At 38.1% G+C, this 24,191-nt stretch overlaps 3 protein-coding genes across 3 annotated transcripts in view; 2 read left to right on the top strand and 1 right to left on the bottom strand.

Annotated features, from left to right (window-relative positions):
- The first annotated feature begins 199 nt into the window (after window positions 1–199).
- Window positions 200–2,447, top strand: LOC115622433. Its single transcript, XM_030516374.1, has 4 exons — window positions 200–1,178; window positions 1,241–1,374; window positions 1,432–1,803; window positions 1,906–2,447. The coding sequence occupies exons 1-4, from the start codon at window positions 312–314 to the stop codon at window positions 2,324–2,326; spliced, it is 1,794 nt and encodes a 597-aa protein (XP_030372234.1). The 5' UTR covers window positions 200–311; the 3' UTR covers window positions 2,327–2,447.
- A 108-nt stretch (window positions 2,448–2,555) lies between these two features.
- LOC115622434 (inositol monophosphatase 1) lies at window positions 2,556–3,861 on the top strand. Its single transcript, XM_030516375.1, has 4 exons — window positions 2,556–2,717; window positions 2,774–2,907; window positions 3,017–3,385; window positions 3,445–3,861. Exons 1-4 carry the CDS (start codon window positions 2,649–2,651, stop codon window positions 3,707–3,709), a joined length of 837 nt encoding a protein of 278 aa, XP_030372235.1. The 5' UTR covers window positions 2,556–2,648; the 3' UTR covers window positions 3,710–3,861.
- Window positions 3,862–7,107: 3,246 nt separating this feature from the next.
- Window positions 7,108–24,191, bottom strand: part of LOC115622502 (ecdysone-induced protein 78C) — a 71,762-nt gene continuing 54,678 nt past the window's right edge. The window contains exons 6-8 of the mRNA XM_030516450.1: window positions 8,861–9,519; window positions 7,823–8,098; window positions 7,108–7,720 (exon numbers count right to left, since the gene is read on the bottom strand). Coding sequence (XP_030372310.1) covers window positions 7,343–7,720; window positions 7,823–8,098; window positions 8,861–9,519 — 1,313 coding nt within the window. The 3' untranslated portion in view covers window positions 7,108–7,342. The remainder of the gene's footprint in view (window positions 7,721–7,822; window positions 8,099–8,860; window positions 9,520–24,191) is intronic.

Genomic DNA, 24,191 nt, shown 5'->3' with positions numbered 1-24,191 from the left:
TAATAAATCATCATAATAAATAAATATCTTTAATCCTTAGTCAAATGATAGCCGTTGTATCTCTTCATATAAATAATATTTCCAACTAGTTATCCTTCTGCGGAACCCGAAAGCTGCTTCGCTTTTTTGGCTATAAGTAGCCCAATAATTAAAAGTTGAATTTAAGAACTTCAATTTGAAAATGTAAATTTGTTTTTTGTTTCGGCACATAGACACATGCACACAATAGTTTTTGGATTGTGAAGCTTGTTATTGAGCATGCAACTTCTTGGTGGTATTTCTCATTGTTATCACGGGACTTATTGAACACCATGGAGGACGATAAGAAAAAAAAAGATGAGGAAAGAAAAGATCTATATAGCGAAACCCCATCAATGGAAAACCCGGCAAGGAGTTATGGCTTGGAAGATGAAAAAGCAAATCAGCAAGATCCCCGCGTAGCTGAAATACGTAGAAGTGAGAAATCAATATCTCATGCATCACCAAAGCTATCAAAAATGAAAGTACATGAAAGTAAGTCTCAAGAAAAGCTAACGAAACCAAAACCAAGCCGTCCCCCTGATATTGATAAAACAAAGTCAGAGGAGAGTAAAGCTTCTGATAGCTTTCCAGAATCAAGGAATTCTCTGTTGAGTAACCCAGCAAGAGATTATGGGTTAGAAGAGGGAAGGGCAACTAGACAAGATCCGCGTGTAGCGGCTATACGCCACTCAGACCCAAAGATTTTGAAAAGAGCTACAGAATCTAGTGTAAATGTAGCAAGAAATTTTGGATTAGAAGACAAGGAAGCAAATCAAGAAGATCCACGTGTAAATGCTATGCGACCTTCTTTAATGAAGGAACCGACACCGAAAGCTCATCAGAAAATTGTGAAATCGGACATACAGCGCCGAGATTCAAAGAAGTCTGATCATGGAGCGACACAAAATCGGCTTCAAGTTACTTCAGCTAACTCGGTAGGACCTTCATCGAGTAAAAACACAAACACCGATGCCTCATACGATGCAACGAAAATGTATAATGACAAGACAACGAATACATCCCGCGACTCTAATGGTATGCTTTGCGTCTATGAATGTCCCATTCAAGAGAAGAAAGTAGAAGATGAAAAGAAGATGGCCTTGGACCTGGATGAGTGCTTCGAAGTTGCGATCAATGTTATTAAAAGAGCGGGCGAGGTGAATCTAAATTACAAATAAATGCGGCCGACCTGTCGTCCTCAAGCTACATTTATTTACAGGTTGCCTTGACCGCCAACAAGGGTCGTTTGGAGTATACTACCAAGCAGCATGAGCACGATTTGGTCACCCGTACTGACACCGAAGTGGAGGCAATGATAATTGAAGCAATTCATAAGAAATATCCTGATCATAAGTAATTGATTCATTCAGTTAAAGAATAACATTGTCATTTAAAGAGAATCCCTCCCAGATTTATAGGTGAAGAGCACATTACAAGTACAGATAATGCCATAGTTGTGCTCAGCGACGAGCCAACCTGGGTAATAGATCCAATTGATGGCACCATGAACTATGTACACCATTTTCCCTACTATTGCATCTCCGTGGCACTGCTAGTCGAAAAAAAGACTGAGATCGGCATTATACTCAGCCCCGCCATGGGCCAGTGTTATACGGCAAGACGGGGTATGGGCGCCCATCTGAATGGGGAGCCCATAACGACAAGTGGACAGACGAATCTGAAGCAAGCCATGATATTGCAGGAATATTGTCCCGGCATGAACGAAGCACGCACGCTGGCGGTGATAGAGAACGCAAGACGGCTGATTACTAAGGCCCATGCGTAAGTCGAGCTGTATAGCTTTGTTCATAACATTGATGTTCTAGGGTGAATTTCAAACATTTCCTTCTAATTAATTTCTGAATAATATGTCTCTATTTATAGTCTACGCAGTGTTGGCTCATCGGCTATGGATCTGGCGATGGTGGCCTCAGGTGTAGCTGATGCTTTCTATTTTTTCGGCTTACACATTTGGGATATAGCCGCTGGAATTCTTTTAGTCACCGAGGCGGGTGGCGTTGTTATGGATCCGGCGGGCGGTCCAATAGATCTGATGTCACGTCGGGTTTTGGCAGCGTCAACGAAAAAGTTAGCACTGGAATTGATATCACAAATACAACAGGACTATCCGTCCCCGCGAGACGACCAAGACAGGTCGGCAAATGCAGATGAGTGCTGTCAGCAGAGTCGAAAACAAACAAATAAGAAAGACTTTCATTCCCAAACGGAGTTTTCAGATTCAAGTGGTGTGTCAGACAATGATCAAAAAACGAAGACGAATCAGCCAACGCCATCGCATCATTGAGACTGCTTACCAAGAAGTGAAATGCAAACAAGTCAAAATTAAACTCTTACCTATAATTAGTTACGAACATACATAGCTTTGTATTTACGAGCTCTTTGTGTAATAAATTTCAGCAACGAAATCAACTGTTTTTCAAATGGATTCAATGCGCGCGCTATTGCTTTTACCAGCGTGCACTCGTTTGTGTTGTCGATACTTGTTGCACAATCGATTAATTTATTATGCCGCTAATCGAAAGTCTTTTTACATCACTAAGCGTTGGCCAAATCCAATTAGTTTTGTAAAATTCCAGGGTGGTGGTGCCGCTTTTTATTCTGCGAAAATGGGAGACAGTTTGGATCTGGGTAAATGTTTCGAAGTCATTAATAATTTGGTAACTGAAGCGGGCCAGGTAAGAATTGAAAGTTCAACAATAGGTATATCTTATACACAAATATGAACATGCAGCTGATTGCATGCAACAATGAGACGCGCCAAGAATTTGAGCTGAAATCGGGCGATATTGACTTGGTCACCCAAACGGACAAAGATGTTGAAAAATTGCTTATGAATGGCATAACCAAACATTTTCCCGATCACAAGTAAGTGGTGGATATGGTGCTTATAGATGCACCGTCCCCCTGCCCCCCTGCCCCCCCTGCGTACGCCCTTGTTTGTATATACTTGTATGTATGTATGTATCTTTTGCAGATTCATTGGCGAAGAAGAGAGCAGCGGCGAAGCTGGCGCCAACAAGTTGACTGATTGCCCCACCTGGATAATCGATCCCGTTGATGGCACCATGAACTTCGTACACGCATTTCCACATTCCTGCATTTCGGTGGGCCTGAAGGTGAATAAGGTGACCGAAATTGGCATTGTGTATAATCCCATATTGGAGCAGCGCTTCACGGCCCGTCGTGGCCAGGGTGCCTTCTACAATGGCAAGCGCATACAGGTCAGCGGTCAGAAGGATATAAAAAAGGCATTGGTTACCAGCGAATTTGGCACCACACGCGACGTGGAAAAAATGAAGGTGGTCAATGAGAATTTCGCAAAAATGGCTAAGGAAGTGCATGCGTGAGTATTGCTAGAAGTTTCTTTTTCTATTGAATAGTATTTTTATACATATTTTGCAGTCTGCGTGTTCTGGGCTCAGCTGCATTAAACATGGCTATGGTGGCTCTTGGGGCTGCCGATGCTAACTATGAGTTTGGGATACATGCCTGGGATGTGTGTGCGGCTGATTTGATAGTGCGTGAGGCAGGCGGTGTGGTTATAGATCCTGCTGGTGGCGAATTCGATATCATGTCAAGGCGTGTATTGGCCGCTGCCACGCCTGAACTGGCGATGGCTATCTCAAAGGTACTCACGCAATACAATCCGATGCCTAGAGATGATTAGGCACACCCAACATGGTGAAGCGGCATTTGAAAAATGATGTATTTAAAATAAATATGTATGTACCTTAATTGCAAAATGTTTGTACATTTTCTGTGTATCTAAGTCATTGATATTCGAAATAAAAGTCGTGTCATGCACACACATATAATCAACTACTTGGGCATATATGTACATACATATATGCACATCGTATATATGCATAGTAGTTTATCAGTTTATTTATTCAAAGACATGTTTCTGTTCTCAACTTACTCAAGTGTTTTGTTTTGTTTACTTTTCTTTTCTCTCTCATCTGTAATTTAATTACAAATTGTTGCGCCTGTTATTGTGGTTGTTGCTGCAGCTGCTTTTTTTAATGTTAGTTTGCGCAGTTCTTATCTTTGCGGCATAGTATTTAATGCATATGGATCATGCTCTATTTCTTCATTATATTTTTTTGCAATCTTTTTTTTTGTTTTTCTTTTTAGTAAATAGTAAAGCGACTTTATTTTTTGTAGAACATACACATATGTAGTTATATAATATATATATATTTTTTTTCATATATATTTTTTTTGTTTAAGTTTCAGTTATTTTTTGCACTGTAATTGCTTTTGAGTAGAGTAAGTAGTGACACTTAATTAGCAACAAGCGAGAGAGCATTTTGTTAGGAAGTCGGCATTTGCTTTTTTTCAACATTTTCTTGTTGGTTTGTTTGCTGTTTCTTGATCGTTTTTTGTTTTTTCTATAGAGAGTATTTCTATTTTAAATACCATATTTAAAATTTGACACATCATTGAAAAATGTAATCAAAGCTACAGTAGGTAAAAAATTGTATCTAGGCATATATAGTTAAATATATATGTTAAAGTATATGTATGTATGTATGTATATAATTTAATTAATTAAAAATCTGTTGCTCTGTTTTAGTAAGTTCATTTATGTATTTATGTATATATTCTATATACGTATTGTAATTTCTTTATCGCTATATTCATAAGGTTTAATTATGCGCACTCGTTTACGAACCAAACATATTTTTAGCGGAGACTTCTGTTTGTGCTGCTAGACACTGTGATAATACAACCGCCCTAAGAAAGTGGTACAACAGATTTGATAAATTCTAAATTATTTGGAATTCTTCAGGTGCTAATTAAGATGAGTGAGAAATTGGAGGAGAAGATAAGCTGTCTGTATCGGACGGTGGTGTGAAATTACTAATCCAATACAGCATTTCATATCTTTGATATAATATTAGTAAGTTTCAATGCCTCTCTCGAATTATGTCTGCATTCAGTTTTAACTCTCAATATGTTCGCTAACTACAAATTATATATGCACAGATATTTTAGGGCGTATTCACAATCTTTTTGACAACAACATTAATTAATAGTCCAATCATTTAATTGAAATAATATTCTAATGAAGACATTCTTTTCAAATTTGATAAATTTGTGTGAAAATTATTTGGTTGTCTGACCATACCGTCATATTACTTAAAAGACATTTGAAATTGGTTAAATTGGATTAATTTATTTAAATTTAATTTAGTTATTTTTTTCTAGATTTTGAGATTATTGCAAACAGCATTAAATCATTAATAAAAAGGTGAGGCCTAAAGGTAAATCATTGTCACTCGAGGAATTGTAAATATTTTGGGACTTTGTTGTACCACTTACTTATCTTGCCGGCCTTTGTTTCGAAGAGTATATTTATAAAACTGCAAGCCGCAAAAACGAATTGGAGAGAAAAGTCAAATCTCTCAAAAATATTGGGAAACCTATGAGAACTTTGGGAAAATGATAGACAAGCATAAATGTATGTAGCTATGTGTATTTATGTATGTATAGGGCATATCTAATTTGGACCTTTAATATAAAGTTGCGTATGTAAGATATTGCAAATAGTACTCTATACTCTATATATGTATGTATATGTATCTATTTATGTATTTAATTTTAGCTCTAATTTAATAAGCGAAAGGTACACATGGAGCATAAAATGTGACTACGCCAAGCTTTTTTGGGTGCCTGAATCGCAGCTCTGCTTCTCTAATTTTGTTTCACACTAATAAATTTTCACAAAATGTTCTATGTATATATAATATAAATTCAACAATTAATGAAAAGTTTTAGAGTTTAATAGATTTGTTTTCTCGTTACATATGTTTGTATGTACTATGTCTGTATGTATGTATGCGTGATAATATACATAAGTTGATGTTCACTTGTGTTTTTTGCTTGTTCGTCCTTCAATGTAAACTTAACACATAAATTTAGCACCAATCTATTCAAAAATTTATCAAACAATTTGATTGTTCCAAGTTATACAAAGTAAGCTGTAATTAAAGCACTTAAATTTAGAAAATATGCATTTTTCAAATGAAGCGCTTAACTTTTTATCCATTACATTATAAATCTGCTTGTTTTATAAGTATATGTATTATATAATTATATATGTATGTAAATGTGAAAACTGAACACGTTGCTTATATTTCAGCTGCGGCATGCCGTTGCTTTCCTGCACTTTCCAAAATAGTTGTAGAAATAATTATAAGCGGTACTTACTCCATATTTTTAACTTGTTGTTAATTTGGAAACTTGTGCTCGGACAAACGGACATGGAAAGTTGTTGTGGTTGGCTGTGGAAAGCGCATTCTATACATAGCCTATGCTTATGAGAGAAATGATAATAATAATAATTATAATGGTGAAGTAGCAATTAAATGGTAAATATTAATTATAATTTATTTACACGCAGATACAATAAACGCATCGTTCTCATTTCATCATTATCGTCATTAGATTTCAATTATAAACAAAAAGTAATGTAGTCTAAGTTTAAGAAAACATTTTTTGTTTTTTCTTTAGGCTACTCAAAGTTTTCAAGCTAAAACAATATTGGGTCTTTTGTTTCTTCTTCTCATTCATCTCTTTTTTTAACTACTTTAAATGTAAATATTTCTAGATTTACATATAAATATGTATATATACGAGTACATACGCATATATATATGTGTGTAATCTTTATTAATATGTATTATAAAAAACCAGTATTTATCGAACTTTAACGCTCGCACTTCAGTCGAGTTAGAAAATATGCCTTCCATAGAGTTAGCCGGCCAATAACTTTTGTTGTTGTTGTTGCTCTTTATTTCCTGCAGGGCATGGCTCAGGGGCTGATGGGCTAATGGGATAATGGGTTGATGGACAGGGGGCAATGGGCAATGAGTTGAGAATGAAATAAATAAATTTATGTTGTGCATGTGTTGGATATGTTCAGCTGTTGGTGCTGCATTTTTAGTTTAGTTTCTCGTTTCGAATTTTCATTGGGGCGTTGTTTTTGTTTATTTTTTCTTTTCTTTTTTTTTTTTTGATCTAACGCACAACAAAATGTGAACGAAAAAATCCCTCTTTAAAATGTTGAATCGTAACGTTTAGACAATTACTTTTTATGCAAGTGTATGGTTTCGCTTGTTTCGTCTTTAATGTTGAGTAGATGTATGTATTTGATGCAGTTTTCTTTAAACGCTAATTCCTTAAACGTACAAGTTTTATAATATTTGTTGCTGTTGCTGTTGTTGTTTTTGTTGTTTCTGTTGTTTCTGTTGTTGTTGCGCTAGATCTCTTCTCACCCAGACACGGCGCCGTCGTCCTACATTTCGTCGTCGGCCTTGGGTATGTCAAAGATTTCGGCAAAGAGGGGCGGCAGACGCAGCTTGGTCCAGTTCATTCGCAGCCAGTCCAGGTGTGAGAAGTGCTTGGCACCGAGCGAGCGCAGCTCGGGTATCTTAGCCTCCAGCGCTGGCATTAGCTGCAGAGCCTGCGTCGAACCGGCTCGGGAGCGCAGGATCTGCACACGCAGCGCCTCGGCAATGAGCTCTCGCGCCCGTCCGATTACCTTCGGCTCACTGAGACCGGCACGATCCGAGGCGAGCAGCACCATGGCGGAGAAGAGACCGATTTCTGTATCACTTAGCCCATAGGCGTTTAGTGTGTTGGCAAAATTAAGCAGCGCATTGACAAAGTCCATCTGCAACATAGATAATATAATTAATTTATATATTATGTTCAATTTCCTAAATCTTTGGAAATATATATATATTCTCTGAATTTCCCTCCATCGGGCACTCACATCATAGAGTATCTCCAATTGCTGGCGCGTTAGATAGGCGCCATCGTCCAGCGTCAGCGTCGTATCATTGATGAGGCGTGCCACATGTGTCAGCCACACCTCGAAAAAGCCCAGCTTGATGAGTATCAGTTGGTCATCTTGCGTGAAATCACAGAAGCCAGGTACGCGTTTCGCAAACTCCACAATGCGCTGCACGCCGGGCGTCACGCGAGCGGAGAATTGCTGCCAGAGCCAGATTTTCTGAAATTCCAGATTCTCCGCTACTGTGGTGGCGATCTATGAACGAAAAATTTTCAATGCTTTTTTGTACACAATATTTAAATAAAGATATGAAAAAAACGAATAATTAAATGAATACAAAAATGCATTTTAATGCATGATTTTAAATGAGTTTTTTTTATGACAATGAATAAAAAAAAGCAATGAGTCATGTGAATTATATGAATGAAATGAATCAATTTAATAAAGGAAATAAATAAACAGAATATATGAATGAATGAATGAATGCATGAAAGCAAGATAACTGAATTAAAATATCGAATAAAACTTATATGAACTAAGTGGAATTTTTAAATATAATAATTAATATATAGGTAAAATAAATAAGTAATTGAATCGAATTCGTGTATGGAACTATGGGAATGAGTAAAATGCAGAATAAAACTCTAAATTTCAGTTTGGATATTTTGGTGGAAGATTTCATTCTACTTAGACAAATTGTATTTAATTTTTTTAAATATATAATTTTTTCTTATAAGTGAAGTGAAGTAAAAGATTTAAGTGAATGTATGATTTATTGAATGAGTTGAATGAATACATGATTTGAACAGGATTTGAAGGTAAGGTTTTTAATGGGTGCAAGTGAAGTAAAAGATTTGAGTGAACGAATTGAAATACCTAAAAGAATGATTTGAACGAACGAATTCAACGAATGCTTGGTTTGAATGAATGAATTAGGGAATTAATAAGGTGGTGTAATTTATGGGTACAAGATTGAGTCCAACAAAAATGTAATAAATTCAATTAATATGAGCTTACGCCATTTTGTGGCACCGACACTGGACGTCGCATCAGTTCGCGTGTCAGCTCCTCGGTGTAGGAGCAATTCAGGCGATGCGCCTGCGAGACGCACATAATCACATCATAGACAGTCAATTCATTTGCAGTGCCGGCCATGCCGTCACATCCAACTTGGCCAACAACATCGGCACCCATATTGCCGGCAACCATTTGTTGTCCGCCCACAACCACAACGCCGACGCCAACGCCTACGCCGCTGGCACCTGTGGCATTGTTGTTGTTGTTGGCACTATTGCAACCGCCCAGCTCCGATGGCGATGAGGCTATCGAACACATTTGTGGCGTCTGTGGTGTACTCGGAGTATTCACACGCACGCTACTCGCGTGCGTTGTGGTATGTGCCTGTGACTGTGATTGCTGTTGTTGGTGTTGCTGCTGCTGCTGCTGTTGCTGGTGATGCGGTTGCTGCTGCTGCTGCTGCTGTTGGTGAAGCTGATGCTGATTGGGGTTTGTAGTATGCAAATTATTTGCGGCTGTTTCATCCACATTTAATGTCGTGAGTGCTGCTGAAGCTGAAGTATTGCAATTATTATGGCCTGTCGTTGTCGTCGAGGAGGCCGCTCCGGTGCCACCGTTCAGCTCACGTGAACGTTTGGGTACGCGACCATAACGAACAGCTGCAAATGAAGGTTGCAATCAATTACAAATTTTGTATATACATGGAATAAATGTTGTACCAAGCAAGTTATTGAAAAGGATATTTTACCAAAGAGTTAAAAGATAAGCTTTGTAGTTTAATCCTACGCACAATTACGGCACTATTTTCAATATCTTTTAACATCGTATTTATTTTCAATTTACTATTTTTGTGTTTAGTCTGATTGTACTGATCCTGCAGCTTCAGAAAAGCCCTTCCCTTGCTTGAAAGACAACGGCAAAGTGTGCAAAGCTCGATGAGAGTCCAAAAATGAATCAATATCGATCCCGATATTTCTTTTGGAGCAAAGCAACATCGAATTTTGACGACATAGAAATAGGGAACGTTTCAGCAGGTATGGTAAAATATATTTGATACTATAAATGATAAACTAAATTTGTGTCGGCAGCGAAATAAAACATTTTTCTCAAAAGTCCCGCAGCTCGCAGACCATATGTTGTCCTGAATTGAAATTGTAATCAGTAGTAGCTTAAGCACCAATATATTGATAAGAAATCGGAAAATAGTATATAGATTTTGACAAGGCATTAATCAATTCAATTTACAGAGCTTAGTTCGACAACTGTTCTGTTTTAGAATGTCAAGAAAAAGCCAACCAACCTAAATCTGCAACCTTATAAAATTTTATGGGTTGTACTTTTTGAAAAACTCACGTAACAATATAAAGTTATTAAACTTTCTGCCTATAAGTATGCTACAAAAAATATATTTTCACAGAAAATTTCCCATTTTTGTTGTTTTTTTTTTTTTTTTAATTTGTAACCCCAACACGCACGGACCCCACAATTTATGTTTTCTTTGTTTCTTTCGACTTTATTTATGCATCATTTAAGAGCATAATAAAATTAATATTTGCTCAGCCAGAGCGCTTTATTAATGTATAAAAGCAATTTCAAGCTACAGACTAAATATGAAACTGGCACACGCATAAATCTTTTCTATACGCAAACATATCTACGTTTTCTGCCGACTGCATGTCATCTGTACATATACATATGTATGTTTGTATGCGTAAGTCAAACAAATTGCCAACATTTTTGTGCTATCAACTAGAAAATTTCAACATACACTCACACACACTTGTTGCTTGTCAAATAGATGGTAGATGAAAAAGAAAATGAGCCGCCGCCGTAAGCAGAAAAATGAAAAGTGGAAATCGCAGATTTTCTTCTGGCACATATTTCATATTTTACATAGACGAAAACTTTATTTATTTTTCTTTTGACAATGCTCTGATATGTTCATTAGCCAGCAGAATTGCTTTTACAAAGATGCAATTGTCATATTTGTCTAAACGAAGTCCGGGGGGAGACTGTTGTGTTGGTCAAAAGCCAAAAGAGAACAAAAATTCAAAAATTCGGAAAAATGATGAACATTTCACGTTGAATTTCTTTTGTGCAACCAAATACCACGCATACCTTGTGCATAGATGTTTTATTAATTAAAAACACATTTGCCTTTTGGCAGACAATGATGGCGATGGCGATGGAGCTGGCGACGATGCCATTCAATGCTCCAGTTGTCGGCTTTCAACTTGCCCGGCGACGCTCACTTTATCAGTGGGACATTGACCCACTGTCCTCAATACGAAAATGGAGGCAAGTGATTTTGTTGTCGTTGCGGCTGTTATGGTGTTTTCTTTGGTTTATGTCTTGTTTGTGTGGTTTTGCTATAGCTGCCGGCCACAACAACAACAACAGCAACGATACTCGTAGTACTAATGACGAAAGCGTGCCGCTGGCGTCGCCATCGCCATCGCCTTCACCATCACCACAGCCACTGCCTGTCAGTGAGCCAATCAGTCAGCGGCAGCATGCGTCAGCTTTAATGCTTGTCGGGTTGCCAGCAGCAAATGAAATGAAAAAGAAAAAATAAACGCACAACTTGCTGTTAAAAGTGAAAGAAACTTCGCATGTGCATCGCGCATACGCCGCGTATGACGCGCTCCGGAAAACTTTTGTTGCACGCAAGCCGTTCAATGGGAAAGGGGCAACAACTACCAGCACATGCAAAGCGAAAGAACCCCATGCTGCACTGTGGTACCAAACTCAAGCCAAGCTGAGCGGCTAAGTTCTGCGCAAATGTGGGACAAGTATGTATACTTGTATAATTAAAGGCGGGTTGGATAACCAATAATAAATGAAATTAGTAATCAAATCGGTTTAAGAAATATTTTGTTGTAAAATCAAATGAAATCGCTCTACATAGCTATGTGGAATTGACATAAAAATAGTTATAATAAGAAAATATATTTTTGTTCTCTAAACTTCAGTAATGAATTCAAAAACACGGAATAAATCTTATAAAATATTAAAAATATGTGGAAGGCGAACGCAACGTCAAATACAAAACAAAGCACAATTACAAAAGACGTCTTATTTATTCATTGACTCGTCAGAGACTGAGCTCGAGCGAATTGCCAAACCATTACCAAAACAGAGAAGACGAAGAAATTCGTATACCTTTTCGAACATTGAGGATATTTAAAACTGATTAAGGAAATGCAAAACGAAAGTCATGTAAAGATTTCTGCAGCGCGATCCGAATTTGGGACCACTGTGTGCCGCCAGTCTGTCCAGCATCTTTTGTTGTCGCGGGCTAACACATTGACCCAAATGCTAGCCATTATTGTTGTTGCTGTTATGCATGTTGCGGCAATAATGACCACACATAGATCAACAGACGGAGAGACCCAGAGAGCCCTTGCCTGTCACAGTCACAGTCACACGCTCGTTAATATTTTCACATTTTTGTTGTTGTCTGTTTGTTTGTTGTAGTTTTTTTTATGTGTGCCACCCACCCAGACGTTTCTGTGTCAGTGTGAAAGTGTGTGTGTGTGTGAGTAACGTTAATTGTCACAGCTCGTAAATTAATTATGACATAATAACTGCTAGTAAATGGGGAGGCACATCTACAAGTAAACAAGTACAGTGACACTTAGCTATAACCGTTTTAAAATATGATTCCTCTTGTGCTTAATTTCATCCTTCATTCTACTGAAAAATACTGAAATACAACTAATTCGTCTATGAATCCTATTCTGGCATTACAATTATGTATGTTAGAAATATTAAAAAAGTGTTGGAAACATTTTGAATTGGATCTAGCCGTTTGAGTAATTTTTTTAACATTCGGATATTCATAATAGAACAGAACTGTACATCATAGGCTACGAGATAGCTAAGAGATCTTGCTACGTGCAGCATCTGGACCATCTGGATCAGGGCAGGCACCTGAGCAATTACCTTTACTTTTATTCTATTCTACTTTCGAAAATAGCCATAGAAGCACTGTTCTCTTCTACGCGAACATAATAAAGTAATTGACGCGAAGAAGTCTAAGAATTATCTGCATCCGTACCAGAGGAAGTATATCATTATAATTAAATTTGTTTTCATTTAGTAAGCCGTTACGGCTTCCTTACGGCTTTCTTATACATATAGAATTAAATAAACAAGAATATATTTGACACATCCTTTTGATGTATCTTAAAATATTCTTAAGAATTATGCAAAACTTGATCACAAGATGTATTTGTGTCCTTCTAGGAGTCATTCTGCAGAAGCTTGCCTGTAATGTTAAATGTATTTTATTTATTTATCCCGCTCTATGTTGTATGCAGTTTTAAATGCCAGCCAGCTAGCTGTGGCGTCAGTGCCACCTTCGGCTCCGCTAATTGTTCGCGTCGCTCTGCTCTGTTAATTTTAAGGTGGTTTCAATTAGCAGCTTATTGCGAGTGGCGAACAAGTGCGGCACGATTTCGTTATTTATTTATCCATCTTCGTTGGCTTTGTGCCTCATATTGTGTATACTCGTACTTATTGCCGTTTCTTCGTCTCCAGTTGGTATTGGTATTTGGCTTGGCTTGGCTTTGGCTCAAGGGTGTAGCAGAGCTGTAAAGCCATTCAAATGTTGCCTAATGGTGCTATTGAACAATTTTTGAAGTTGCCAACAAGTGGTGCAAGGAACTTTATTACAACTTTGGGGAGATATGTACATAAGAGACATGAAAACAAGTTGTGTTTCGCTCTTCACAAGTTCTTGAAATGCCATGCGAGACATACTTATTGGAATGTGTATGTAGAATAGGAAAACTAATGGCCTTTTTATACCGGAAAAGATTCCGAAAAAATAGCAATATTTATATGGGCTTATTTGTTCCAAAACATTCGAAAGTTGAAGAGTTGCTAGAAAATTATGCGAAACTATTGACAATTGCTTTTACGGTCGGCAACAAATACATGGGCTGTCAAGTTTAAATACCATGTTTGCTACTTTCCTTTTGTTTATCAGTCGCCTATTTCTACAATTCTTTTTTTCGACAGCGCAAGAGAAAACTGTTTCTGCCAAAGTTTTTTCCCAGAACTGTCGAGCATTTGATGGGCATTAAGAGCACATGAATGAAATCCACCTCAGCTACTAATCCGAAAGAGAAACGTAAGCATAATCTATTTGGCCAGTTGCATGGCATAAGCTAATCATTTGCTCCATTTTCCACCGACATGTAGTATACATACGTGTATACTAATGTGTGTATAGCCAAGTATGGCACAGGCAGCCCACCCACCAGCGGATCTGTCCAGGTCAACATCATCCATTACACGCAGTCAAGCACAAGCAGCATAAATAAAATGGCCGCTCACTTGCCTACGACAAGGCTTAAAGCTGCCATTGCCATTTCTGCTTCCATTGCCGGCTGCTAAAAGCATCTTAAGTGATTTAGTGCAGCCAAACGTTCAGACGGCCAAATGGTGTGCTCCTCATGCTCCCCAGCCTCAGATGCTCCGTCATGCCCCGTCAGCGAAACTCGTTTAAGGCTGCACTCTAAGCGGCCCACTAAGTCAAGCGCCTGCCTGCCTGCCTGCCTGCCTGCCTGCCTTTGGACGTCGACAATCTGCTTGTTGTTGTTGGTAGTGCTGCTGCTGCTGCTGCTGCTGCCGGTGTTGAGTTCCAAAAAGGATTTGGGTCACTGAAATCTGAAGCAGCCGCACAACAACGCCAGCAGTAACGATGTTGGCTACACGATGACATAAAGTGGCCAAATGTTGCCCACTTCGGTTCTGCCTGTGTGTGTGTGTGTGTGTGGAATACACTTCGATAAAAGAGTGTGCCGATTTTGAAGCCGATTTGAAGTCTATTTAATATGCCACCATTAGCCACAACTTTAGAGTCCCAGATATGCAGATATTTGTTCATAGTTTGAATAGATACTATATAGTATCAAGAAAATATTGTTTATATAAATACGTTTTTCATTGCAGCTTTCTTTATTACACGAAAGCACTAACCAGATTTACAATATTTGCCAAATTTGACAAAAAAAACATTCCATGAATATTAAGAGTTGGTGGAAAAATCAAAACACTAACTTGTCCTTTGCCGAATGTAGATGAATCTGAATAGCAAGTTTATTAATTCTAGCCCTAATACTTTCCGAGCATCTTGCATTCCTACAGGCAGTCGTACCAACAGCAGGACAGATGGACCAAAAATATTTATAGCTAGTATACCCCTCCACTTTTTCGGTACAGGGTATAATGATGTGTGTAAACTAAACCAAATAGCGATATTCAAACTGTATATTTTAAAACAAAAACTATATAAAGTTGGCTTAACTTTTGTTGACCTCGTTTCTCTTTTGTCTTTTTTTTTTTGATTTTTTCTTAATGCCAGGGCGAAATTTAACCAAATGTAGGTATATACTTATGGGTGTGTGTACGTATGTTTGTTTTTTTTAAGTGCATTTGTGTGTGTGTGTGTGACCGGGTGGCCATTAGCATGCCAGCCAAATGCCGTGGGTAGCAGGCACACACAACACACATACATACATATATAGTCATACCATATGCACAATACAAAATATACATATGTACATAGTTTATATTTTTTGGCTTTATCGTGCGCATGAATGGCTCACTGGCTGGCTCACTAACTGACTGACTGACTGACTGACTGTTGCCTTACTGCGATAGTTGTTGTTGTGGTTGTTGTCGCTGCCATCGCTGACCTCGTTTGAGGTCGTTCATTCACCTGTCGCTGCTGTCGCTGCTATTGCTGCTGCTGCTGCTGCATTTTATGCACTCCACTTCTATATAAACACAGATACGTATTTACATGTGCGTGTGTGTGTTTGGGTGTGTGTGTGTGTGAGCTGCGCTTACCCAGTTACGAAATTGTCCAAAATGCTGCGGCTTACTTGGGTGAAAGTTTGTTATTTGTTGTGCTGGGCGCTTTGGCAATTCACCCAAAAACGAGCCCAAAGAAGTGACAAAAAAAAAAAGAGAGGAGCAAAAATTGCCAACCAGCCAACTTTATGTTTGTTTTGATATGCACATTAGTGTGACTGTATGTGTGCACATATATGTACATATATACTTGTACTACTTGTATGTTTGTGTGTGTGCATATCTGGAACAGCTAAAATTGTTAGTTGCGTGCTACATTTTTGCTTTTTTATTCGCGCGTGCCCGCCACGCCAACAACAACAACAATAACAATAACACTAACAACAATAGCAACTACAATAACAACTGCAAGGCGACGAAGCCGATTAAATCACACGCAGCACCGCCCACCAACAGCCACACGGTCCCCATCAGTTCTCTGAACTTGGTGCTATCGTTACTCACAATGGGGTCAGTAAGTAAGTTCCCATGCGGTCTGGTAGTTTCTTAAGTTTTCAGTGCGTAGAGTGTGGAGCTGAATCTTTGGAACCATTTGCTGTTGTCTTCAAATCTACATATATATACTTAGAATGAATCTAATATACAAGTATATCTAAATAAACGAATCTTGTCGACCACATCTCAAAAAACTGAATGTTTTACATAACGTAGCAACACATTTTATGACTGAATAATGGAGCAAGGTGTTAAAGCAGTTCTCTCTACAAAGGACTTGAGAAAGTAAAATCACTTTGTGTGGATATTTGATGTAGAGAAAAGTCTTCTCCCACTCAGAGATTAGCGTCGTTGATGAGTAAGGTTTTTAAAACCAACCAGCGATCACTACTGCCTGATGTGAGCGGACGAGTTAAAATCTGACTTGTGGCAATTCAACAAAATCTCTAAAACAACGTTACTGATTATCATGAATGTACGTTTTATAACAGCCATTGGATATAGCTGATAGGATAAATTGTATATTAAAATTGGGGAACATATATGCGAAGACATGCCTTTTCAATATACTTACAATAAGAAATGAGTTAGTTTTTTGTTTTTATATCAAGTTGTCATTTGCAGAGCAGAAAAGTCTCAGGCAAAAGCTAGATCGTTGCTTCTACTTGTTGTTGTTTTGTAAAAAGATATAGTCGTCTGCTGTGTATATTTCAGCGGAACATAGATCAGTGTGTGCTACCTATACTAAGTAGCATACCTTAAATGGGGAAGCATCATCTAATCTATTTAAAATGTTCTGGAAAGAAGCGACTCTTAGAGCAGAAAAGTGGCATCCAGCACATACGAGTACAGCGTGGCTTCTATCCTAGGAGTTGAAGAAGGTAACTAGTTCCCTACAGTGTAGTTGATGTAACTATGGTGGAATAGTTAGTGCTCTAGCTGCTGGGAAATTACTTAGTATAGGTGTGCGCGAATATAGCAACAACAAGCTGCTGTTGCAAAAAAATAAAATTGTGTCAAGCAATTTGCGTAAATTATCGAGTTGCGCCTGTTTGTTGTTGCTGTTGTTGTTATTGCTGCTGCTTTTAAAATGCCAATTGCAGTTTAATGACCGTTAAAAGCACATTTTTGCTATGCTCTCTGCCATTCATCATACTCATAAAATGAATGGCATACGAGTACACAAATTTTTATTTATTTGCTTACGCTCGTATAAAATGAATTTATGGCAGATTCAATCTTGCTGTGCGGTGCAGTTCTCCACATTGCATTGAATGTCGCAGGCATAGAGATCTGGATTGAACCATTTGCCTTCCTCACAATACTGCAATACTGGACACATATTTGTGCATCTCCAGAATAGAGTACAATGGCTTTCATGTGGCAATATCTGGCCTTCGAATTCACATTTAGCCTCCTCGTTCTCACAGGATGGGGGTGTAGGCTTGGGCGGAGGTTTTGTGACCAAATCGCAGTCTAAACGCGGGCAGTGGCCTGGTACACAGGCATTTTTTTGCTCATCAAATATTTGTCCAGCGGGACAATTTTCATGCGTCAGGGTATCATTAGCACCGCACACATAGTATCCGGTGCAGTCTTCACAATCCTTAATCACATCGCCAGGCTTAGCACCTTCACAAAAGCAAACGGCATCGACCTTACAGGACACTACTGCATGGCCGAGTGTAATCAAAACTGGCAATAAAAAAATTGCTAAAATGGTTTGGTTTTAAAATTTTACAATTCTCGGGTCTGATTTCTAGAACTTTACCAATCTTCATGCTGGAGAAAGAAGCGTTGTCGGCAATTGTAAAAAGTACACTGTTTGGTTCTTGCACAAAGTGGAGTGTTTTATATGATCTAGAACCAAGCTTAGGACCCTAGATAGCTTATCTTTTTAGCACTATTAAGATAATAATAATAGACTATTGAGTAAACAATATTTGTTGACAGAGCCATTGAGCTGTATTGGAATTTCAGAATTGGGAGCATTGCATTCTTCTAGTGGATGATAGCTTCAATACATTATTGTAAAATAGAGGATGGAAACTGATGTGTATATTAGATTAATGGGGATTTTACTGAAGGTGTGCTTTCCCAATGTATTTAAAATGCGTGGCGTTACTAATGATTATTAGACAATGGGCAAGATCGAGTTCCAGGTGCGAAGAGCATTGATTAGTTTAGTGTTTTATGTCTAATGCTGGCAATATTGTATTTGGTTATTACTGTTTTATTTTCATTTTATATGGATTCAATATTTTTTTACATTTGTAAGAGTTTATAAAATATTTGTTTATTAAAGGGCTGACACAGAAAAGAAGCCCAATTCAGTTTTTTATGATACCTAATAGTGATCTGTTCAGTTTGATTTGCATATTTTTCTTCGATTTTTATTGTTTGTTAAATAGAGTAAGCTTTTTTTCTGTTTTTTCTGTTTTTCTCATCGCAGGTTCATTTCATTGGCAAATGCAATTTTACAAAATGGTAATAGTGACATGGCGAATACTTATAAGAAGTGGTTTTTGGTTAAAAGTTGATCTTTTGTCAAAAAAAAACAATCGCAAGAGTTGACTAATGAGACTAATTTTTGGTTATCGGTCCATGTTTTGGGAACAAATCCAGGGAATACCTTTCGAAAACCCAATTGGTATGTTAAAATGCGGTGAATCGTTGATTTTGAAATAATAAATTCCAATACCATCTTAAATCGAGTAAAGCACTCGTGGGCTATGCTACAAGATATCAAATAATCACGAAGTTTATGTTTCCATCAATCAATACCGATAGCATAAATAGAGTGTTATTTGTGTGCTTCTTCTATGCATCAGATTTAAAGAAATATTAGCCAAGGGATATTAAAAAAAAAAACATGTTACATTTTATATTTTAGATATGAAACTTTAGTAATATATGTATGTAATTAATTTTAATCAAAATATTGTAAAGAAAATGCATTTGCCAGCCTTTTAATTTTTAATTGAAAATGAATATTGTTTTCTAAATTGTTAGTTTTGTTGTGATTTATAGAATAATTTCAGAAACCGCTGTGTAGCTGTGGCAAGTTTCAACAAATAACTCAACTCAATTACATGGCGCTTTCTTGATTTTGTTTGGTTTTCTTTTTAACATTTTATTATTAATACTTGTATTATTTTACACTTTTGCACAATCGAAATAAAAATAAAAATCGCACATGCACGACACAAATGCGACAGTAGCCCCATTGAATATATAATATGAGCGGCAACCCAAATACAAAAATTTGGCATTAATATGCCTATGAGGCCAAGAGGGCCGCGAGCACAGCTGCTACGGCGATGATGATGATGATAATCATGATGATGATGATAATGATAATGACGATTTAGACGATGAGATGAGGAGGTGACGCTGAGCCAGACGCGCGACTTTACAAGCCACATACTATACTACTCTTATACTCGTATATGTACATACATATAGCATAGCATAGCATATATGTACATATATATACGATATGTGTATTGTAGATGAATGCAGCAAAGCCTAACAAATTGCTCAGCTCAAATCGCCTTATGCCCAGGCACACGGCACATGGCAGCTGACCCAATTGTGGGGCGGGGCGGACCGGGTCGGCGCCGACGGGGCAGGGCAAAGTAGCAGACAATGTGTAATAGCTGATGGACATACAAACATACTATATGGTATATATGTATGTATGTGTATATATAGACGAACTGGACAGTGGGAAAGACATGCACAGTGAATATGAATACAAATTCAAGTGAGAAATCAAAAGCAACAACAACAGCAACTATAAAAAAAAGCAAACAAACGCATATGCAAATTTTGAACTGACCTACTACCATAAAAAAATATCAAACGAAACGAGACTCACTGACTAACTGACTGACTGACTGACTGCGCGGCGGGCTGATTGACTGACTGACTGACTGACAAACTGGTGGACTAACGAAGGAACAACTGACAGTCGAGTTATGGACATGCAAATAATGTGAACAGAAAATAAAGTGTAGAAATATTTATGTAAAACAGCTTAGATATCGAACCGGGGGCGTTGAACGTTGAGCGGTCAGTGGGGAGAATCTCGAGTCAAGTTGCCGCTGTCGTCTCGTCTCGTCTCACAGCTACATAAATGACAGATTGTTGGCTATTAACATGTTCATTATGCTTATGCCCCGTCAAGCCGACGTATCTATCTACTTAGCCAAAATGCCTGGGGGACATCTAACTGAAAGGCTAAAAGACTCAACGACTGACTGACTGACTGACTGACTGACATGTAAATCAATTTAAGCTGCTTAAGTGACTCTGTGTGTGTGTTTCTTTTTCTATTCCAGCATGTGTGTGTGTGTGTGTGTGTGTGTGTGTGTGTGTGTGAGTGTGCGTGTGTGAAAGCAGCATTTATTTGAGTCAGAAAGAAAGGCTTTCCCAAGCACTTTGCAGATTCATAAAAAGGCAGCGCTTAGCATCTACAGAGGTGTAAATGGATGCCAGCCTACCTGCACTGTTGTACTTATAGTTGACATAGCACCATTTCTAGACACTTTAAAAAAAGATCACTAGCTGGTGGAGTTTACCTTTAGAAATTTGACTTTTTCTTTTAGAAAGGTGTGATCTTAGAACAATGACAAATGCAATTATAATATCTGTAAACATACTGTATTGTTAATGTGCCTTAGCTATATTGTTTCAATAGTTCCGCTCTCTTAGCGATGTTCTTTGTATATATGTTTTTAGAGAAACTGGGATTGCAATATGTCAGTTGGAAAATTAAATATCCATCCCTTCCAGCGTCTGACTGACAAGCTTAGTTTTGGAAAAAAGTTCTATTAATAAAGAACTAAAGCAAACACCCATTTTGTTTTTTTTTTTTTTAAATTCATAAACAATATTTTGCATTGAATAGTTCAAAACAATATATGAGAATACGAAACTTGAATATTAACTTTTCAAAACAATTAAGGCATCAACATCGAATCATAATTGGCTTAGTTTTTTTTTTCGAGTGTATTAAAGCCAAAGTTCGGGTGCATGTTTATTGGCGGCTAACGGCAGCATTTGTAAATGGCTTGGAAGCTGTGGGGCCTCGGCCAAGTGACAAAAATAGTTTTTTGTTTTCTTGCCCATTCATACACGTTTCTCGTTCATAACTAACTACGTTAAGAGCCAGGGCCGACCAGGTTATAGACACACATAAACACTCATACATACTATATATACACATATTCACAAACCCACGTATACGTAGATATACTTACATACATATATACACACATAATTCACTTAAGCGCGCTCAACGAAGCGGGATGAATGACCTCAATTTGAATAGTTGGTGTATGCTGCCTGTTCATACAAACAAACAGACATACATATGTATATGCATAGATAGATAGATACTCGTATATACATATCTGTGTGTGCTGGCAGCTGGACAACAGTAACAGCCACAACAACAACAGCAACAACAAACGCCGTGAACTGACTGACTGACTTTTGGGTGCCATTTTATTTAAATCACACAACGACGCAACGACTGCCTTTACTGTCCGCATCGCTTCTGCTGCTACTTCTCCTTCTTCTTCTTCCTCTTTTGTATATCTCTTCTGCCTTCATGTTCTTTTATTGCATTCTCGAAAATTATTCAAATGCTCCACAATTTTCGGCTGCTGTTGCCGTCGTCGTCGCCGCCGTCGCCGCCATCCTCGCCCTCACCATTCCACTACAAAAACGTCGAATTGGGGTTATAATTATAACTGCTCTCTGCTCGCGCTCTTGTGACCCAAGGAGTGGCAACAACAGCAACAACAGCATCAACAGCAACAATAACAGTAATAGCAACAGCACCAACAACGTTGGCATCGTTTTTATCTCTTTGACACAATTTCCCAGGCACGGCATAAAAGTTGTGCAGTTACCGACCAACCGACCGACCATCCGACCGTCTGTTCGTCCCTAACCTCACCATCAACCGTTTTTCAGATTTTGTTTGGTGACACCATTTATATATTACGGGGGCTGCGACTGCGACTGCGACGCAGTGTGTTCTCGTTTCGCGCACTTTACATACATATATTTTGGGACTGCCTAATTAGATAAAAAATAAACACACTTTGGCTCCGGGCCGCTCTAAATGGGGGGGTGTGGAAAGTGGTTGTGTTTGTCGGTGCTGGGAAAAGTTGTTAATGTGATCAGTAAAGCGGTGTGTGGGACTGGCTTCGACAGTTGTTTGGTGAAGTGATTCAAGGGAACCAGACTCAGTAGCATTTGCAGCACCGATTATGATATCGAAAAGTCTCAACTGTGGATAGCTAATAGCTCTACTCCATGTTCAATACTATCTAATCCAATACCAGGGCTAGGAAAAGTTGTGTTGAAATCAATCTCAGTATTTTCTTAATGGATGGGATTGTATACCTTTTTTTAAGCGCAGACTTTTACCAAATTCCTCATGATAATATTTTTAATTTCAGAATAATTCTGTTGGTTTTTGCTTTCATTTCTTTTCTACCTATATATAGCTAAGGGCTCCCCAAGACTACAGTTTAAGATGATATCGGAAATGCCACACTTAAACTAGCATCGAATTTCTAAGTGTTAGCTCGACGGATTTAGGTTCTAAAACAAATTTGTTTTGTCACTTCTTTAAGTGAATTGGCAAATATTTAGAAATAGCGCAAGATTGCTAATTTCACCGGCAAACGGTTCAAAAGCAAACTTATTCGGAGCTGCTTTAATTAAAAATAAAACTGTGCTCCTAAACCTGACTTTAGTCTATTTCTGTATTCATTAAAAGCCTTATATAATGTTTGACTTGTTTATTGGTTATTTTTAGCGCATTTAATTTATTTTATGCCTCTCTTTTCTTCATGGGTATAAACTTTGTGCGCCAACTTTAAATCAAATTGGAATTTAACAAATTAATGCATATTAAAAAAGAAGAAGAAGCAGCAGCAAAATGCGAGCGCATTATGCGGCCATTAAACGTTTATTGAACTTTTCCAAAAATCGTTTTGTAGGCGCATTAACACAAAATCGTTTTAATGTAATGCCTTTTTTTTTGTTTTTGTTTGGAAACCGACAAACCAAAAGCATTAAACGGTTTAATTTGAATTAAACATTAAAAAGGCCGTTAATTTGCGACATGAATCAATGCGGGTAAAATATACAAATTCGTATATATAGAAACATTTAATTATAAAACTTTTATAACGACAGCAATGAACTTTCCGAAACAAACAAGCAAGCAAACAAAAGAAAAGAAGAAAAAATCTGACAGCAAACGAAATGAAAAAAAAAAAATGCAAATATGTGTATTTGGCTGCCCGTGATTATAACAACCGGAAACAATTCTAACCGTAAACAAGTTGAGCGTGCCAAAGGCAAGGCCAGGTGAAAGACAAGGGGCAGACCAACCCGTACAACCAGACGTATGAGTAATGGCAAAAGTTACGCAAACGCTTGGCGTCGTCGCTTATCAAATATTTGGACTAAAATGTGTTGCTAAATACAAATTGAAAAGAAAAAAATAATAATAAAGCGGCAGGCAGCCGCCAAAAATGTTGTGCGATGCTCCAATTTGATAAGCTGCAAGACACATTCAATTAGTGAATTAAATGCCCACTGACCGGCCAACTGACCAATCGGCCGACCGACCGACCGACCGAACGACCGACCGACCGGTCGTCGACTATAAATGTTTCAATGAACTAAAAAAAACCTTAAGACCCAGACAAAGCCAACGAGCTCTAATGAAAAAGCAAACAATTAAATTAGCCAAGAGGCAAAATGGCAAAATGCGAATCGACTCTGGCAGTAGGACAGTAGCAGGCAGGGTAGAATGTAGAAGGTAGAGGGAGGGGCGGCAAGGGGCAGACAATGAATACGAAACTAGAACGCCTCGCATACATGAAATGCCAACTGAGAGATCAATGCACGCAGCAACGTCTACAGTAGCAGCTACGTCGGCGTCGACGCTAACGTTAGCGTCAACGTCGCTCTCAATGGC

This window comes from Scaptodrosophila lebanonensis, unplaced genomic scaffold (genome assembly GCF_003285725.1).
Source record: "Scaptodrosophila lebanonensis strain 11010-0011.00,11010-0021.00 unplaced genomic scaffold, SlebRS2 tig00000043-arrow-pilon, whole genome shotgun sequence".
NCBI lineage: Eukaryota > Metazoa > Arthropoda > Insecta > Diptera > Drosophilidae > Scaptodrosophila > Scaptodrosophila lebanonensis.
The sequence above is the reverse complement of the archived record's forward strand: the minus strand, read 5'-3'. Positions and strand labels throughout refer to the sequence as shown.

Coding starts and splice junctions, on each gene's coding strand:
- LOC115622433 (XM_030516374.1), top strand. CDS start 312: ATGGAGGACGATAAGAAAAAAAAAGATGAGGAAAGAAAAGATCTATAT. Junction 1,179..1,240: donor TTATTAAAAGAGCGGGCGAG/GTGAATCTAAAT, acceptor ATTTATTTACAG/GTTGCCTTGACCGCCAACAA. Junction 1,804..1,905: donor CTGATTACTAAGGCCCATGC/GTAAGTCGAGCT, acceptor CTCTATTTATAG/TCTACGCAGTGTTGGCTCAT.
- LOC115622434 (XM_030516375.1), top strand. CDS start 2,649: ATGGGAGACAGTTTGGATCTGGGTAAATGTTTCGAAGTCATTAATAAT. Junction 2,908..3,016: donor AAACATTTTCCCGATCACAA/GTAAGTGGTGGA, acceptor TATCTTTTGCAG/ATTCATTGGCGAAGAAGAGA. Junction 3,386..3,444: donor ATGGCTAAGGAAGTGCATGC/GTGAGTATTGCT, acceptor CATATTTTGCAG/TCTGCGTGTTCTGGGCTCAG.